The sequence below is a fragment of the Phascolarctos cinereus genome, unplaced genomic scaffold (assembly GCF_003287225.1).
Source record: "Phascolarctos cinereus isolate Bilbo 61053 unplaced genomic scaffold, phaCin_HiC Scaffold_4;HRSCAF=312, whole genome shotgun sequence".
Classification (NCBI taxonomy): domain Eukaryota; kingdom Metazoa; phylum Chordata; class Mammalia; order Diprotodontia; family Phascolarctidae; genus Phascolarctos; species Phascolarctos cinereus.
In genome coordinates, this window is record NW_027555847.1 from 653,313,063 (window position 1) to 653,332,818 (window position 19,756).

At 45.0% G+C, this 19,756-nt stretch overlaps 1 protein-coding gene across 1 annotated transcript; it reads right to left on the reverse strand.

The window, feature by feature from the left end:
- Positions 1 to 757: 757 nt before the first annotated feature.
- On the reverse strand, positions 758 to 12,783 carry LOC110214330 (alanine aminotransferase 1-like). The gene is made up of 7 exons (XM_078153823.1): positions 12,704 to 12,783; positions 12,443 to 12,551; positions 11,950 to 12,083; positions 11,395 to 11,638; positions 11,091 to 11,170; positions 1,604 to 1,756; positions 758 to 1,416 (listed from the first exon to the last, which is right to left on the reverse strand). Exons 1-7 carry the CDS (start codon positions 12,734 to 12,736, stop codon positions 1,300 to 1,302), a joined length of 870 nt encoding a protein of 289 aa, XP_078009949.1. The 5' UTR covers positions 12,737 to 12,783; the 3' UTR covers positions 758 to 1,299.
- Positions 12,784 to 19,756: the final 6,973 nt, after the last annotated feature.

Genomic DNA, 19,756 nt, shown 5'->3' on the forward strand with positions numbered 1-19,756 from the left:
CCTCCCCCACCCCACCAGATGCAGGTGCAACCCCTTTCCAGAGTACCTCCTGTTAGTCACTTTGCATACCTTAATGCCTGTGTCATAAGTATTACACGTGTGCAAGTGTTGTGAGCCCTATTGGAATGGAAGCTTCCTGAGGGCAGGGACTGCTTCACTTTCCCTTTTGTGTTCTTAGCACGTGAGGATTAATAAATTGATTGTTCTCCCTGACTCAAGTCTTCCCCAGCCAAACTGTCCTCCCAAGAGCTGGCAAAGTGATTTTCCAAAAGCACCAGTCTGCTGAGGTCACTGCCTGCTTGGACTCTATGGTTTCCCTACTGCCTTCTGAATCAAGTAGAAACTCCTCAAATAAATGGTTGTTGAGTTGTTTTGAGTCGTGTCTGCCTCTTTGTGACCCCATTTAGGGTTTTCTTGGCAGAGATACTGGAGTGGTTTGTCATTTCCTTCTCCAGCTCATTCTACAGATGAGGAAACTGAGGCAAACAGGGTTAAGTGACTTGTCCAGGGTCACAAAGCTATAAGTGTCTGAGGCTGGATTTTAACTCAGGAAAGGTCTTCTTGACTCTAGGCCCAACAGATATGTATATGTGTATGCTCACACACACACACAGACACACACATAAGTATATGTATATGTGTGTGTACATACCTTTCTTCCACTCTATAGACAACCAAACTGGCTTTCTTGCTGTTCCTCAGGAGTCACAAAGTCACGTGCCCCTTTATTGCTCTTCCAAAGAAGTAGGGGCACCAGAACCTCTTCAATATCTTTATTAGGATGCCCTGTAAAAAGGGCTTGGGGGTTCAGTCCCTCCACCCAGTATCTCCCAAGGATCACTGTGGCTCTCACTTAGGATCCTCAGAGAGATGCCAGGGACCACGCCTCTCTCCAAGTCTGTGCACACCTCTGGGCACTGTCCACCACCCTGTATTTCTCACCCTCTCCCCAACAGCCCCCAGGGAAGGGAGAGGGAGTCACAGGGAAAGGAAGGAAACATAAACAGGCAGGGTCCCAAGAGCTATTTGCAGAGAAGAGCTGGATAAGGGACAGGCAGAAGTAGGTCCCCACCCCTCTTTCCCCTTCAGTCTCTGTCCATTAGGAATATTCCTGAGTAAACTTGGCATAAAATTGGTTCAGTTTCTTTAGAAGATCTTCAGCTTCTCCGAAGGGGAAAATGGTCATCCTGGGGGTGGAAGGGAAGGGGGGGAAAGGTGAGTGGTTAGATCTCCCCTCAGTGCTCTGGAAGGGGCCCTTCAGTCAGTGGCTTGAAGCTCTCAATGGAACCCCCCCACCCTCTACCTGAAGTGGTAGGTGCCTTCCTTCTGGCCAAAGCCACTGCCAGGCACCACGCAGATACCAGTCTCCTCCAGGAGTTGTTTGCAGAAGAACATATCAGCAGGCTGGCCCAGCTCCTGGGCAGCAACAGAGAGGAGACAGAAACATGGACACGGACACATGCACACACACGTGCACACACACACACACACACACACACACACACACACACACACATCAGGGATCAAGACCCTTAAGTTCAACCCACCCCAGCCCTTCATAGCCCTTCCCCACTCCCCACCCCAAGGGGGGATTGCCTCACACCTTTGCACGCTGCAGTGCTTTGGGGGGTAACTGGATGTGAGGGAAAGAGTACATAGCCCCTTGCACTGGGTTACACTGGATGCCAGGTTGCTTGTTTAAAATCTTCATGAGTTGGGCCTTCTCTGCCAGCCTTGCCAGTACAGCCTTCTTCTCCTGGGGTTGGAAGAAGAGTCAGGGCTTGGCCAGTTTGCTGGCCACCCCTCATCCCACAACTTCAGAGAGGCAGTCTCATGGAATAGACAGCTTGCTAGATCCCTACAATACTCTGCTGAAACTCTGAGGTCACCAATGTCCTAACTGCCAGATCCCATAGTGATTTCTCCATCCTCATCCTTTCTGTAGTTTTAAACACTGTGGCTGATGGACTACTTTCTTGCTCCTCCTCCTGGGGCAGAGACAACATACCTTGTCCCTAGGTTCTTCTACCTCTCTGTTGTAAAGATATTTGGAGACATCCTATTTTCTAGAGCAAGCTGTGTCCTGAGCTTGGCATAATAACAATCCTTCGTGGCCACCCTCTGGATGATCTCCCCCTCTGGCAAAATGTATTGCTTTGACCAGCACCAGGTGTTTTCTGAGGGATTCCCTATTTTCCAGTGACCTGAGGGCTGGAAGCAGCCAATATGCTTCAGCAGAAAGGGATCACTTAGCGTCACCTGACATGCTCACAATTCCTATTTTTTGTAACTGCTAAGTGAACTGAACCAGGTGCTGAACTCTTGTTCCTGCCACACTACCTCTGATTCTGTATGCCACTGAATGATCACAAGGCTCAATGACCCTTATTACTTGAAACAGTAAACTTAGAGACTGTGCCTACAAGACCCAGGAACGCCTGTATTGTCCCAAAGATGCCTGCATGTGTGGTCCTGTATTGGGAACTGTTTATTCAAGACCTAAGAATGATTGTGTTAGGTCCCATCTTTTTGTGGTTTTCAGGAATAAAAGCCCTACCCCTGCCACAAGCTATAAGCCCTCCTCAGGAGGACTTCAGTTTGCAAACCTGCTTTCCTCACTCTGAAATGAGTTAAATTTTTGTTTGATTCCTGACTGTCTTGTCTCCAGCCTGCTTTGCTGAGCTCCAGCCACCCACAATTTAGAGACTGGTTCCGGTCTGGTTGATATTTAAATTGGTGTCAGAAGTTGGATTGGACTCAGAACCAGGTCATTTGACTTTCTGGTACCAGTGAGAACAGACTAGGCATCACTGGAGATTTCTCTAGAGTCCAGCACCTTCCCCTCTTCCCCCATCTGGGTAGTCAGCTACCCTTGTTCCTGCTCCAATCCTCCAGGCTCATGCTTCTAAGGGTTGTAGAGAGTTTAGAACACTAAGAAAGATTAATGAACTTTCACTGTTGAAGTGATTGTCCCAATAAGCAGAACTAACCCCCACTTTAGGCATTCTGTGGGAGTTTAGGTTATAAGAAAAGAGGAAAAATGTGTAAGACACTTTTTTTTCTGTCATTTTGGCTTTGGCTATGCTGGAATTACAGAAAAAAAAGTCAGATAATCAAAGTCGTAGAACCACTAAAAAGATCTTAGCAGATTTTGAAGGTTTGAAGATTAATCATTTTAAGATTGCAGGAGAGAATTCCTGAGACTTTCGGGTAATTCTAGAAATTCACTCCCTTCTGAAATATCTTAGCACTCTATAAAATGTTTTAAAGAAAAATAAGGATTAAATTTTATAAAAGTTTTTCAAAGTCAACGACAAGATTAATAGCTTCATTGTTCTAGGGAAATGAAAGAAGGCAGCTAGTTTGGAAGTAACCCCAGAGTGAAAAAAGAAAAAAAATAGGCAAATGGTTTGTACTTTATAGCAACCTCTTGTTAACCCTTCCTTGACATTTCAGTTTTTATCCTATTTTATTAATAATCTTCACCCACAGGGGCAGCTAGGTGGCGCAGTGGATAGAGCACCAGCCCTGAAGTCAGGAAGACCTGAGTTCAAATCCAGCCTCCAACCAAACACTTGACACTTACTAGCTGTGTGACCCTGGGCAAGTCACTTAACCCCAATTGCCTAAAAAAAACCCAAACACAAAAAAAACAAATCAAAAAAAAAATAATCTTCACCTGCCAATGTCTAAACAAATTAAGCTGATTGACAAAGTTCTGATATTGGGTTCCTCCTCAAGACTACAGCACAACTGGCAGTTACTCTGGTGGAGGAGGATGAAATTAGAAGAAATTAGAAAGAACTTAGAGGTGCTTAATTAGAAATAATTTTAGAAATTAGAAATAAAAACTTAGAGATGCTAAAAAGAAATTTTTCCTTGCAACTCCTCTGCAATTGCAATAGCCCAGCTCTCCCCATGTCCCTTCTGCACCATTAAGAAAGGAAAGTAATTTAAACAAGAGATGCAAACTACAGACTATAGAATGAAGGCTGGATACCGACAAAAGGAGGAAAAAACCCAAAAAGTACTGAGGGATCCTCCACACAACCCCAATCACTCAGCATATCGAGACTCCAGGAGGGATGACAAGAGGAGAGGGGCCACAAGGAGGGGCATGTTCAGACCAGGCCTGTAATCCCCCAACCCAGAGGATTTGACTCCTCTTGGAGATGTCTCCTTGATCATTCAGGGACAAGAAGTATCCACCCTTGATAATACTGGTGCCACACCATCAGTTTTAAACCCCTCTGCCTTCCCCACTCTTCTAACCCAGAGTCGAGTGGTGAGTGTATCTCCATTGTGGGGACTGCTAACAAGACCATTATAGCCCATGTCTCTTCTGAAACTCCTTCAGGGCAGAAACCTTCTCTCTTCCTGTGAACCCCTCCCATTTCAGATCAGATTCACAAATACAGGTGTTGGGGGGAAAAATTGCTGGAAAAATGTAGGGAAACTTGAATTATGTTCTGCCTTTCCAGCTGTGTCCACTTAGTGGAGGGGGAGCAGCAGCTGCAGCAGGTCCCTCCACCCTCCACTGGCAGTGGCCCCAGTGGCCCTGTGCCTCTGAGCATCCTGCAGCCTGCCCCTCCAGGCAAGTCTAGGGGCATCACTCAGGCACAGTACATCCTGCCCACCCTGCCCAATCAGCCGCAAGTGGCTCCAGTCCCAGCAGCGCCTGCCCCTGAAGCTGCAGCCATTGGGAAGGTGGGTCAGGCCCCATGGCCAGCACCCACCTTCCCTGCCCTGCCACCACAAACTGCCATCAATGGGAAGGCCCTGGCACCATCCACCCTAACCCCTGGGATTCTACTGCACTGCCCCACCCAAAGCCCTCTGCAGGCCCTGCTCAGCTGCTGCCTAGGAAGATCCTGGTGCCCCTGGCAGCACCTAGCATGGCAGTATGAGTTGGGGGGGGTGAGCGGCCAGCCTCTGCCCTTGATGAGCCCACTTTTCTCTGTTCTAGATGCAGAAACTTATTAACTGTGTAATCTTGTGCAAGTTATCTTATCTCAGGGCAGCTAGGTGGTGCAGTGGATAGAGCTCTGGCCTTGAAGTCAGGAGGACCTGAGTTCAAATGTGGCCTCAGACACTTTACACTTATCAGCTGTGTGACCCTGGGCAAGTCACTTAGCCCCAATTGCCTCACCAAAAAGAAAAAAAAAGTTATCTCTGTTTGCCCCAGTTTCCTGATCTGTAAAGAGAAAAAGAATAATGGTACCCACCTCCCAGGGTTGTTATGAGATCAAAATAATATAATGATTGTAAAGTACTTAACACAGTGACTAGAATATGCTAAGCACTACATTATTATTTCTTTAATTGAATGTAATTGTTCCATACCTGATAACTCTAAAGTGGTTTTAAAATTTCAAAGGCAATAAGATTAATGATTTTTATATGTGATAATTTGGAAATGCAATTCACTGAATTGATGTCATCTGAAGTTTTGTTTCATGTTTTAAATACATGATATGGTCTATGTTATTATTATGTTTCTAAATTCTCTTATATTGTGACATTCGAGAGACCCACTGTAACAGAAATGCTGTTAGACAAAGTAACTTTTTAATCTTGATGCTGTTACAAATGAATCAGGCTTTTAAAAGGATGTGATAAAAATAGATATTTAAAAATTGCTAAATAATTCATGAGGTATATTTTGTTATGAAACATAATAATAATGCTTATTATAATACTATAATAAGTTTACTGTAATCGTGGATTTTCATTTTAAATTCTTGGCTATTATAAAAGCATATATGGTGGTTTACAGATGTAACTTCAACATATTAATGGTGAGTCAACTATCAGGTATTTGCTGTATATCTGAAGCCCCAGAATATGGGTAGTTTCAATTTATAAGTAAAGGATAAATGAAATATTAACTATTAGGGAAATATCAGGAAAGCTATTCAAGCCCTAAGTGGTTAGGTTTTGCTATTTAAGGTAAAAATTCCTGGGACTGTAATTTATTATTGTTTTGAGTTTTGATTTACAGAGATAGTTGTCTGGATTGTCATGAAGCCAATAATAGAAAATGGCATGTGCTGCAGTCTGGAAACTGCTAAAGAAGGATGCCTATGCCTGGGAAAAGTTTTGGGAATGACTTAGTCCCCATGTTAGGGATAGATCCTCCTGATTGTATTTCCTCTTTGTGCTGTTTCCTTTCTGAAAGGGAAAATTCCCACCTGGTTAATCCTGAGCCTCGCTTTTGATACATTGTGACTACAGCTGTCAGATATGACTCCTGCCTGGAATCAAATGGAGCTAAGGGAGTTATCCCCTTTGTTATGATATATGACATTGTTATAATTATATCCTTTTTTTCCTTTTATAGCAACCTATAATCAATAAGTTTTGTAAGTACAATACTAAATCTGTTAAATAATAAATTGATACTGGGACATCTCTGAGTTACTATAATAGGATGCAAGTATGAACTCCTTAGAATTTTAACCTAAATTTGTGGACAAATCATAATATAGAGATGATATCCTCCTAAGCAGAAATGATTAAACAAAGTAATAAGACAAAGATGTAATGTGAATGTTTCCTAATTAAATGGAAAAGTAAATTTTGAGAAAAGCAATAGGATTAGACTTTTCTCTAAGAACTATATACAAATGTATATGAATGGCTTCCAAAATTTCTTTATCATGGAAATTCAGGCTTTGAGTATGTTTTACTAATAAGTTCTCAAAATTGGATTAAAGATTTTATACATAAATTGTATTGATAATGGTAAAGAAAGTGAAATTATTTTACCATTTAAAAAGTACCTGTCTGGTAATTTTAAAAGGCAGAAGAACAGGCCATAAATGGGCTTCCTAAGAAAAAATCACTAGGTAGAAGTGAATTCTGTCAAACATTTAAAGATCAACTAATTCCAATATTAAATAAATTATTTGGAATAATAGGCAAAGAAGGGATCCTACCAAACTCCTTTTATGAAATAAATAAGGAACTAATAAAAAAGTGTAAAAGAAGGAGGTTTAGCAGTATCAGATCTTAAACAATATTATAAGGCAGTAATTACCAAAACAATCTGGTGCTGGCTAAGAAATAGAGAAGTAGCTCATAGATTTTTGAAAAAAGGATTCTGGGGGCAGCTAGGTGGCACAGTGGATAGAGCACTGGCCCTGGAGTCAGGAGGACCTGAGTTCAAATCAGCCTCAAACATATAACACTTACTAGCTGTGTGACTCTGGGCAAGTCACTTAACCCCAATTGCTTCACCAAAAAAAAAAAGGGATTTTTATAACAAGTAAAGGATTTAGGTAAGGATAGAAACAGCAAATGGTATATAAACTGAAATTCTCTGAAGTTTCAAAGTTGGAGAACCAGATTTAAGTGATTATACTAAATTATACTAAGTCAGAATTATCTAGACACCTCTAGATTTGGAACCAGAGAAGCAGAGCCCCTTTTAGAGCTGTCCTGAGAATAATCCTATTGTCTAAGAAAAGATATCCATAGACCAGACACAGGAGACATCTGGGACTCAAAATGTGTTGGTTAGATATTGAGAATGGTTACTAGGATACCAGGAGGCTCGACGCTAATTAATATTTATGATAATTATTGTATTGCTTTGGTCTTTTTTAAAAGATGTTCATGTTTAAGTTTTCTTGGTTACCTTGGTGACAGATAAATCTCTCTTCTCAGAACTAGTCTATTGTGAGATCTCTAAGTAGTTTGATCCATACCTGACTTAATGTAATTATGCAATTATGAGAATTGTGAGGAAAACTTTATTGTATTATTTGAATACAATACTAGTACTGTGTGCCTGAGAAACTGGATCATCTTTGTATGTTGTTGAGAGACTCTTAACTAAGGACCTCTGTTATGTTGACCAGAAACTCAGATTCAAAGGTTGATGCAAGGACTTTTCTCTAAGGGACCCTACCAGGTCCTTCTGAGTACTCCCACAGCTGCCAAACTTGTGGATTTTCTAAAGAAAGCCCCTGCTACTGAATGGACAACAGAACCCTCCAGGAAGCTCCAGGTTCATCTAGTATGGACCCAGAAGCAGCAAACAACCAGACACCCAAGATTCCTGATGAAGGCTAAGTATACTGTCCTACTTTTTTTGTTTCCTCTTCCCTTTTTTTATGTGCCCAACCACTAAGACTGTAATTCAAGTGTGTATTGGCATTTTCTCCCCCTATGTTCTTGGCACCCCTCTCTTTTCTGCATACAAACAAACAATACATATAGTGACCCCTAGGACACACTTCCCCAATAGGTCCCCTCAAGAAACTAACTCCCAGGCAACATCTCATCCTGGCAGAACTGGCATCTTGGCTTATATAAAGATATTGAGATACCCTGTTTTCCAGAGCTAAGGCCCAGCAGACAAGCTATGTCCTGAGCTTGGTATAACAGCAATCCTTTGTGGTTACCCTCTGGATGATCTCACTCTCTGGCAAAATGTGTTGCTTTGACCAGCACCAGGTGTTCTCTGGGGCATTCCCTATTTCCCAGGGACCAGAGAGTCAGAAGCAACTGACATGCTACCGCAGAAAGTGATCAATCAACCTTTCCTGACATGCTCACAATCCCTGTTTCTTGTAACTGCTAAATGAACTGAACCAGGTGCTGCAGTCCTGTTGCGGCCATGCTGACTCTGGTTTTGTACCCCACTGAACAGTCACAAGACTCATGACTTGAGACAATTAACTTAGACACTGTACCCACAGGACCCAGGAATGCCTGTATTGTCCCAAAGATGTCTGCACATGTGGGACTACTATGGGAATTATTTGTTCAAGACCTAACAATTATTGTGTTAGGTCCCACCTTTTTTTGTTTTTCAGGAATAAAAGCCCTGCCCCTGCCACAAGCCCAAGCCCTCCTCAAAAGGACTTCAGTTTCCAATCCTCTTTTTCTCACTGAGTAAGTAATTAAATTTCTCTCTGATTCATGACTCTCCTGTCTCTAGCCTACTTGTTCAGCCTACTTCAGCCACCTACAGCTCAGAGACTGGTTCTGGTCCGGTTGACACTGTCCTTTCCTTTTCTGTCTCCACTGTGTCCTCAACGTCCTTCTGGCCCCAGTGTGAGTCTGCCCCTATCACCTTTGCACTTCTATTTATACTTTCTCCCTTAACAGTCCCATTCATCCTTATAACTCCCTCATTCTAATGTAAATTCCTTTCCAGTAGGGATTGTTTCATCCTTTATAGAGCAGAGGAAGTATGCAACATCTGCTGAATTACTGACATCCCATCTTTGCAGATGACTCCCGAGTTTGTGTCTCTCTTCTGAGGATGTCATAGAATCACAACCCCAAGAACCAAGCAGACACCTCCTCTTGGGGTGTCACTGGCACCTCCAATCCAGAATGTCTACCAGCCAGTGTTTCCCCCTAACCAAGCTGCCTCCTCTTTCTGACTGCACTGCCTCTCCAGGGCACCCAGCCCCTGTGTTTGGGAACCTGTTATCTGGCCCTCCTCCTCCTCCTCGTACCTCACTTCTCCTATCCAGTTACCAGATCCTGTTGGTTTCATCTCCTCAACATCTCTCTCATCCATCTCTTCCTCACTACTCCCACTACCATCATTCAAGTACGTGCCCTCACAGCCACCTGCCTTCCCTAGAGGCTCTTCTCCTGTCTCCCTTTGCCTTTGGCCTGGCAGTCAAGGCCCTCCATGACCTGGCACCCTAACTTTCCCAACATTTGTTACTCCTCTCCCCATGCTGTATGCTATAGCCACATACTGGATTGCTCTCTGCACCCTGAGAATGGACTGTGCTCTCTGGAATCCATACCTCTGTCCATACTCTTCCTTGGGCCTGGGATGCCCTCTCTTGTACTCTTGGTTTGCTGAATTCTTTCCTCAATATTTCAAACAGCTTTCAGTAAATCCTTCCCCAAATGCTTCATTGTGGAATAGAGGTCTGCCTATGTTCTTGGCAGCCATGCCACAGGTTGGACTCTGACTCATCCTTTAAGGCCCAACTCCTAGGGCACCACCTCTAGTTTGGTTACAACCTCCCCCCCAGACTCATGAAGCACCTTGTTTGCTCTTTTCTCATGCACTTGTGTAATATTGTCCCTCGTTCCCCCATCAGACTGTGAACTCCACGAGGACAAGGCTCATGTTGGATTCAAACCAGGTCTGATCATCCCTGGCACCCAGAACCCCTAGGGCTCTCTGTTTTTGCTGGATTGGATTTGGAGTAAGAACCTGGCTCAAGTCCCAGCTCTCCTATTTTTTTAGGTGTGTGGCTTTACGCAAGTCCACACACTTTTCCAGGCTTTAGTTTCCTCACCTCCAAAATGAAGGGGTTGGACCAGATGGTGTCAGAGGTCACTTCCAGCTCTAAATCTAGGACTCTGTTTGTGATCCCTGGCACCACTTACCCCTGGAACTGTTACTGGAAGGTTCCCAGCCTGTAGGGTGCCCCATCCCATCCCACCATCTACCTTGGCCCTGGTCCTACTCACCTGTTGGAATTGCTGATAAGAGGGCTCCCCGGGTTGGGGGGGATTCATCACTACATCCATGATAATTTGCCCTGGCACTGGTGGGCACAGCCAAACTGACAGCAACTTTAACATGTGCTGCTTTACTGCAGGGTCCATATTCACTACTTCTGTGTAGCCCCCCCCAACCCACACCTAAGAAGAGTGTCAGAGAATCAGAAGGACTAAGGAATTGGGGGAGGGTTCCCAGAAGGACTTAGGGCCTGGGGCATGTCTGAGCAGTACTGAGGGATAGGAAAGGCTTATAATCTGGGGATAAGGGTTTCTTGTTAATTAGGGAGGGGGATTCCCATATCTCCCTGGCTTGGAGGGATAGGGAGGATTCCTCTGTCTCCCTGGCCAAGAAAGGGGAGCACTGATGCTCGTGTGTCTTACTCGCCCATGTAGCCCTTAGAGCTCTAGCTGCTGGGCATAGGGTGGACCCATCTCCATCAGCACCTTCTTGAATGAGTGAAACTGGGATCCCTCAGCATATATATTGTCCTGGTAAACCTGAGGGTCCAGGTAGAAGGGAGGTCACATTCACAGTCAAAAACACCCCTGAGGCCTCCCCTCCCCCAGCCCTAATGCCCCCTGGCAGGGCCCTGCTTAGACACCTCATCAGCCATCAGGAAGAGATGCTCCTCATAGGCAAATCGAATGACAGCTTCGATGTTCTCACGGCTCAGGACCTGCCCTGGGTTTTAGGTTATAGGATACAAAAGGGGACAGGAGGAAGAGGTGGATTGCAGTTGTCCTGGTGCTAAGGCTAGGGTGGGGCAGGGGATGAGATGCATGAACAGATTCCCAATCCAAGACTTGGGAAGGGTGATGCCCAAGGGAACCTGGGCCTGAGGATGGGGTAGACAATGGGGCCAGACTGGCAGGGGAGTAGATGAGGCAAGGGTGAGGGAAATCTATCTGTGGGGTTGCCAGGATTGATGACACACAGGACCCGAGGTTGGCAGTGAGCTTTGGCCTGACCTAAGGCCCGCTGCAACTCAGCCACATCTAGTCCCCACTGATGCTCCTCATTCAAGCAGTAGTTGATCTGGACAGCATCAAATTCAGCCAGGGTGGCTGAATATAATGGGTACTGGGGAATAGGAATCATGACCCCTGTCCGATTCTTTCCTTTACCTGACACCAACAGATTCAGCACTGCCTGAAGAAGAGAGGTAAAAGCTGAGTCAGGGGTCAGGGGACAGGGGCTCCCTTTTGCCAACACCCTTTATCTCCTCCCCCTGACTTCCATTGAATTTCTGAAGCCATGGACCCACTGGCCCTGATTAGGAATCCTACCCACCCTACTTCCTCCCCCTTTCCTTGCCAACTGAGCAGAAGCTGTGCCAGGCTCGGGTACAATGGGGTCCTCTGTGCCTATGCTAGAGGAAGGGCTGAGCAGGGGGTGGAGTGGGGAGGGGTCTAAGGAAATCAGATGGAGGAGGGAAGAGACAAAGAAAGAGGGAGGTGTACCATGATGGCACTGCTGGCCCCTGTGGACAGGAAGATGTTCTCAGGGTCAGAAGCAATGCCCCTGTCCCGATGCTCAATGTACCTTGCCACATTTTCTCGAATCGTCTGGATACCAGCACTGGCGCTGTAAGACCCTAAACCAGGGTAGGGATGGGGAGTTAAGATGGATATGGGTCAGAAAGAAGGGCATGGGGACTGTGGGCAGAGCCACACTCCCTTTTGGATCATAGCTTCTCTGAGGGCAGGACCATGTCTCCCCTTCAGAACCAGAGGTCTTAGTGTCAAAGCTGCAAGGGGCCTCAGAAGTCATCCCATCCAACTCCCTCATTTTACAGATGAAGACACTCAGGCTCAGAGAGGTGAAGTGATTTGTCCCAGGTCACACAGGTAAGAACCAGCAGAGCTAAGATTCAAAACCAGGTTCCTCTGCTACAAATCCAGTGATAGGCTGCTTGAAGGGACAAGTATGGGAACAGGCAGGGAAGGGACTTACCTGAGCTGTGGCCCCCACAGGCCTGCAAGATTCTCATTGCCCGTTTCTTGGCATCTTCTGGGAAGGATGGGCTGCTCAGGAGATCTGGGTACTGGCAGAGGGCCAAGACCTGAGAGTAGTGTGTGTGTGTGTGTGTGTGTGTGTGTGTGTGTGTGTGTGTGTGAGGAGGGAATGGCACAAAGTGAGGGCCCATGGGGTCCCCCAAGGGAAAGAAGGAACAGGTACTATACTGGACTTGGGGGGTGGGGTAAGGCTTCTCACCTGGCACATAAAAGTGATTGGCTTCTGACCCATAGCTTGGGCATCTCCTTTATAGGCATGGGTAATCTCTGTGAAGGGCTTCTTCAAACTCTGTAGAGAGAGAGAGAGGATGGGGGCAGTAGGTGGCACAGTGGATAGAGCATAGGCCCTGGATTCAGGAGGACCTGATTTCAAATCCGGCCTCAGACACATATCACTCACTAGCTGTGTGACCTTACTATCTATGTGACCTTGGGCAAGTCACTTAACCCCATTGCCTAGCCAAAAAAAAAAAAAGAGAGAGAGGATGAGAGCCCCCCCCCCATTCTTCTCCTTTCCCAGCTGTCTGGGCTCCCAGAACCAAATGACCCTGAGGGGGGAGGGGTCTGGCCTCATCCAGTGACTGCCCCATTCTGCCTAGACAAGCTATAGAGCCCCTGGCAAGGGGTGGGACAGCACAGGATGAATTCCTTACTCATTCAGCCTCTCCCCTACAGCCCCACAGCTGTACTGAGGGAGGTGAGGGTGAGGGTAAGGGGACTAGAGAAGGCAACGGGCAGGAGGGACTAAGAGAGGTGGCCCTCATGACTGAAACCCACTATTGGGAAGGGTACTGAGACAATTTGGGTCCACCTTCTCTTCTTGCCGACAGTCCAGAACTGCCTGGAGAGAAAGCCCTCATCTTGTAGGGGACAGGACACCTAGGGCAATGATTGCTGAACCCTCCTTACCCTTCTATTGTGTGTCTTCTCTAATCCTATTACTCAAGGCCTTGTATTCCTGGAGTAATCTCAAGCGCAGAAAGAAAAATCTCAGGCATGGGAACATGGACCCCCTGACCCAGGGCATGTGCAAAGGTTGGCATGGAGGGTATGTAACCGTGGGACAGGGAGAGTGACAGGGGGCACTCTGTCCCTGGGGACAGAGAACCTTAAGAAATAGGAATGGCCAGGGCTGAGAAAAGTTGAATTGGGAATAAGAGGTTGGGCAGGGCTAAGCACATAGTAGGTGCTTCACCAATCCATTCAGGGGGCTGCAGGGAGTTAGGTGGAAGGAAGGAAGTTGGTAAGGTCTTTGGGAGAGTGAGTGCTTACCCCAAGAAGAGATAACAGGTTTGGACTGAGCAGGTGTCTGGGAAGGGGGTGAAGGGGTGAGAGGAACCCAGCACAGTACCTGCTGAAGCTCTCTCTCCAGCTCCATAGCCTGCTGCACAATGGACCCTAGAATAACATACTTGTTAGAGGCACTACCTTGATATCCCTCCATTTTGCAACATCCTACGTTTACTGTTGGTAGAAAGCCAGACATCCTAGGGTGACCCTATTTGTTTTGTGGCTAATGAAGGACACTGGGATCCTGAGTGGGGGTTGGGGGTAGGGGCTTACTCTATGGTTATAAAAACTTCTTGAACTAAGCCTTCAAAGAGTCCAGAATTATTTTCTGACTCCCAGGCACGCACAATTCTCTGGCTCAATGAGAATAAATAAGCTCATATAAGCACATGTACAGCCTGATTCTGTTTGTTCCTTGATTCTTTGATCTTTTTAAGGTGAACTCCATTCTGTTTGTTTATTGAGCAAGCCTTTGGTAAAGTGGGAAACTGATTCTGTTTACTTCTTCCGACCAAACCTTTGGTACAATGTTTGGTGCTGTGACTTAGATCGGACTGATGCGGGGGTGAGACGGTGAGAGGACCCACACCCTGACAAGTTTAGTGATTCGGAGCCATAGGGTGAGGTTTCTCCTGAAGTCTCAACATTGCCGGGTGTGGGTGAGTTTTTCTTTGTCCTCCCAGCTCTCATTCTCAGACTTCCATGGGTTTGTTCAAAGTCAGCAATTCTCTTTGAACCAACTTTGGGCACAAGGATCATTTTGGTTTTTATTTTCTTGATCCCCTCCAGTAAAGGATCTTAAAATAATAGGGCAATGGGTCGATCAGAAACTAAAATTAGAGATCTGCCTCACAAGACTGCTGCCTTTTGTAAGTCAAAGCATTATAAGTCTGATGACAAAAAATACTATCAATGTTGGTCTCAATTGGGGCAGCTAGGTGGTGCAGTGGATAGAGCACTGGCCCTGGATTCAGGAGGACCTGAGTTCAAATCCAGCCTCAGACACATAACACTTACTAGCTGTGTGACCCTGGGCAAGTCACTTAACCCCATTGCCTAACCAAAAAAACCCCCAAAATGTTGGTCTCAGTTAACTAAAGATAGCCCTGAATTATGTTGGCCATGTTGGGGCTCTTTTGACCAGTCTAAGTTACTTTATCTTAAAACTAAATTAAGCTTAAAAAACAAGACATCTAATCAGGAATGAGAATGTTTTCATCATTGATGTGCTGAGATGGTGGAGTGAGAAGGAAAGGCAGAAGCCTCTTCCTGTAAAAACTGCAAAACTTGGGGACAGCTAGGTGGCGTAGTGGATAGAGCACCGGCCCTGAAGTCAGGAGTACCTGAGTTCAAATCTGACCTCAGACCAAACACTTGACACTTACTAGCTGTGTGACCCTGGGCAAATCACTTAATCCCAACTGCCTTAAAAAAAAAAAAAAATTGCAAAACTGCTTCAGCACCACTTTCCCCTGTGCTAATTTCCTCTGCCCCATCTTCCCCTCCCACCCAATGGTGCCAACCTGTCCCTCTCCTGTGGCCATTGCTCCTCCTCCACCAGCTCTACTATCTGTCACCTCCTTCCCCCTCCCTTTCCTTTGAGGGCTCGGGTCCTGGGGAGGATAATTCTGCTCAGCCATCTCTTCCCTCCTCCTCTCTACCTTAAAGGCTACAGTCCTGACAGGGACTCAGATCCCCGAACTTAACTTTATCAGGACCTACCCCTTTAAATCTACAATGTTAGGGCTGCTCTGAAGAAGGGGTGTAAGATCCAGTTCCCATTCTCACTCTTTGCCCCTCTCTCACACTGTCCAGTCTTGGATCTGCAAATTCATGATGGGGATTTCTAACAAACTTCTCCCTGTCATTCCACGATTAGATTTTGTTCACTCTGTTTGTATTTGTGAAGTAAGTGTCTCTGTGTCTATATCTCGTGTGCTATGAGAGAGTCTTTTTCCTCAAAAGATTAAAATGAAGTCAGTGAGAAACTTCTGAGGGCTGTAGCTAGGAAAACAAACAAACAGACAAGCCTGTAACACTTTTTCATTGTGGTCTCAACTATGTCCAGGCTGGAGCTACAGTGAAAAGTTAGGTACAGCTAAAAACATCTTAGATTCCGGAGGTTTTGAGATTAACAAGGAGTTTGGAAACTGTTCATTTTGGGATTGCAGGAAAAAACTCCTGAGATTTGGGGCTAATTCCACGAATTCATCCCCTGCTAAAACTCCTTCTCACAATCCTGATCACTCAGCATCTCCCACTCCCTCACCTGGGGTTAGGAGTGTGTGGGAGAGCATTCTCTGAGCCCTGCCACCAAGAATTATCCCTACTGGAAAGGCCCTGGCATCAGCCACCCCAGCCCCTAGACAATGCCTGGCATGGCATTATGAGGTGGAGAAGCCAGCCAGCCCAGGGCCTTGGTAAGCCCACTCTTCTCTGTTCCAGTTACAGAAATGCACCAGCTTTGTAGTTTATGGCAAGCTTTTTTATCCCTGTTTGCCCCATTTCCTGATTTGTAAAGGGAAAAATACTGGTTGTGGTTGTGGGATCAAAATGATATAATGATTGTAAAGTGCTTAAGTCAATGACTGGCATATGGTAGACACAACATTACCATGATCTCTCTAATTTAATGTAATTGTTCCATATCTGATAGCTTTGAGTTATCAAATACCAAAAGTAATAAGATCAACAATTTCTATATGTGATAATCTGGAAATGAAATTGATGTCATCTGAAGTTTATTGTGTTATTATTGTATTTCTGAATTGTATATTTCTAAAATTCTCTCATACTGTAAAATTTGAGACACCACTGTGAGGTAGAAATGGCACTAGAGGGGGGCAGAGCCAAGATGGCAGAGTAAAACCAGGGACTTGCTTGAGCTCTCCCCCAAACCCCTCCAAATACCTGTAAAAAATGACTCTAAACAAATTCTAGAGCAGCAGAACCCACAAAAAGACAGAGTGAAACAAATTTCCAGCCCAAGACAACCTGGACAGTCAATGGGAAAGGTCTGTGGTGCTGGGCTGAGAAAGGAGCTCAGTTCAGTGCAGGCATGCACGCAAAGACCAGGCCTCAGTGAACCTGAAGCAGGCCTCAGAGGACTGAATCATGGGGAGATGTGGCAGTTTCCAGACTTCTCAACACACAAACGCCAAAGACAACTTAGAAGGTCAGTGGGAAAGGTCTGTAGGACCTGGATGAGAGAGGAGCATGGTCCAGCCTGGGCCCTCGCGCAGCCCTGGGGCAGTGGCCACAGTTACAGTTGCTTCCAGAGCTTTCAGCCCACAGACAGTAGGGGGATCAATCAGAGGGGGATTGCAGGAATCTCTGCTGGTGCTGAGGCAGGAATCCCTTGCTTTGCCCGCGCTTGGATCTGGGTCCAGTCCTGGGTGGCTGTCCTGGGGCAAGGAGGAGCGCTGGAGTGGTGGAGCTTGTGGCAGCAGTACAGAGAGAATCCTCCTCTCACTTCCAGGGCAGAAAAGAGTGCTTGTGGTCACTCATAGACCAAAGCACAGGCCAGGACAGTAGTAAACACTTCTCCTTAGATCATGCCACCTTGGAAGAACTGAAAACTTACAGATCCCTAGAAGTATCTCTGAAAACAGCTGCACAAAACCCCTAAGCTTGGGACAGTACACCCTCCATACTGGAAGCAGAGCCTGCCTTAACAAAGAGTTAAAAAGTCAAGGAACTGTCTGGGAAGATGAGCAAACAGAGGGAAAAATTCAGACTATAGAAACTTACTTTGGTGACAAGGAAGATCAAAACATACAACCAGAAGAAGAGAGCAAAGTCAAAGCTCCTATATCCAGAGCCCACAAGAAAAATATGAATTGGTCTCAGACCATGGAAGAGCTCAAAAAGGATTTTGAAAATCAAGTAAGAGAAGTAGAGGGAAAACTGGGAAGAGAAATGAGAGTGATGCAAGAAAATCATGAAAAATGAGTCAACAGCTTGCTAAAGGAGACCCAAAAAATGCTAAAGAAAATAATACCTTAAAAAATAGACTAGACCAACTGGCAAAAGAAGTCCAAAAGGTCAGTGAAGAGAAGAATGCCTTAAAAAGCAGAATTGGCAGCGGCAGCTAGGTGGCACAGTGGATAGAATTCCAGCTTTGGAGTTAGAAGGACCTGAGTTCAAATCCACCAACAGACACTTGATGCTTACAAGCTATGTGACCCTGGGCAAGTCACTTGACCCCGACTGAAAGCAAAAAAAAAAAGAAAAAAGAAAGGCAGAATTGGCCAAATGGGAAAGGAGGTCCAAAAGCTCACTGAGGAAAATAATTCTTTAAAACTTAAAATGAAAGCTAATGACTCTATGAGAAATCAAGAAATTATAAAACAAAACCAAAAGAATGAAAAAATAGAAGACAATGTGAAATATCTCATTGGAAAAACAACTGACCTGGAAAATAGATCCAGGAGAGATAATTTAAAAATTATTGGACTATCTGAAAGCCATGATCAAAAAAAGAGCCTAGACATCACCTTTAAGAAATTATCAGGGACAGCTAGGTGGCACAGTGGATACAACTCCAGCTTTGGAGTCAGGAGGACCTGAGTTCAAATTTGGCCTCTGACACTTGATACTACTAGCTGTGTGACCCTGGGCAAGTCACTTAACTCTGATTTCCTCACTTTAAAGAAAAAAAATAGGGCAGCTAGGTGGCACAGTGGATAGAGCACTGGCCCTGGATTTAGGAGGACCTGAGTTCAAAGCCAGCCTCAGAAACATAACACTGTGACCCTGGGCAAGTCACTGAACTCCATTGCCTAGCCAAAAAAAAATAAATTATCAAGGAAAACTGCCCTAATATTCTTGAACCAGAGGGTAAAGTAGAAATTGAATGAATTCCAAAAGCACAACTGTCAGGAATATTATAGCCAAATTCCAGAGTTGCCAGGTCAAGTAGAAAATACTGCAAGCAACCAGAAAGAAACAATTCAAGTATTGTGGAAACAAAATCAGGATAACAAAGAATTAGCAGCTTCTACATTAAGGGATAAGAGGGCTTGGAGGTGAAAGGAGCTAGGATTAAAACCAAGAATCACCTACCCCAATCCTTCAGGGGGAAAAATGGAAATTCAATGAAATAGAGGACTTTCAAGCATTCTTGATTAAAGAACAGAGTTGAATAGAAAATTTGACTTTCAAATACAAAATTCAAAAGAAACATGAAAATGTAAACAGGAAAAAGAAATCATAAGGGATTTATTAAAATTGAACTATTTACATTCCTACATGGAAAGATAATATTTGTAACTCATGAGACCTTTCTCATTATTAGAATAGTTAGAGGAAATATATATAGACAGAGGGTACAGGGTGAGTTCAATATGGAGGGATGAAATCTAAAAAAGAAAATTAAGGGGTGGGAGAGGAATGTACTGGGAGAAGAAGAAAGGGAGAGGTAGAATGGAGTAAATTATCTCACATAAAAGAGGCAAGAAAAAGCTTTTACAGTGGAGGGGAAGAGGGGGGAGGTGAGAAGGAGTGAGTGAACTGCACTATTTTACCCTACAGGAAAACAGGGGGGAAGGGGATAAAAGGGAGGGGTGACTGAAGGGAGGGAAGATTGGGGGAGGGGGTAATCAGAAGTAAACACTTTTGAGGAGGGACAAGGAGAAATGAGAGAATAGAATAAATGGGAACCAGGATAGGATGGAGGGAAATACACTCTTTCACAACACGACTATTATGGAAGAGTTTTGCATGACTACACACATATGGCCTATGTCAAATTGGCTCCTTTCTCAATGAGGGTGGGTGGGGAGGGAGAAGAGGAGAGGATTTGGAACTCAAAGTTTTAGAAACAAATGTTACAAATTGTTTCTGCATGCAACTGAGAAATAAGATACACAGCAGAGGGGTATAGAGATCTATCTTACTCTACAAGAAAATAGAAGGGGAATGGGGGGGAATAGAACGGAGAACAGATTGGATGAAGGGGCAA

Bases quoted from the DNA above. Each gene is read 5' to 3' on its own strand.
- LOC110214330 (XM_078153823.1), bottom strand. From the start codon at position 12,736: ATGGGTCAGAAGCCAATCACTTTTATGTGCCAG. The intron at 12,084-12,442 runs GTAAGTCCCTTC...ACCCTGGTTTAG, and splicing joins CTGTGGGGGCCACAGCTCAG to GGTCTTACAGCGCCAGTGCT. The intron at 11,639-11,949 runs GTACACCTCCCT...TCTCTTCTTCAG, and splicing joins GGGCCAGCAGTGCCATCATG to GCAGTGCTGAATCTGTTGGT.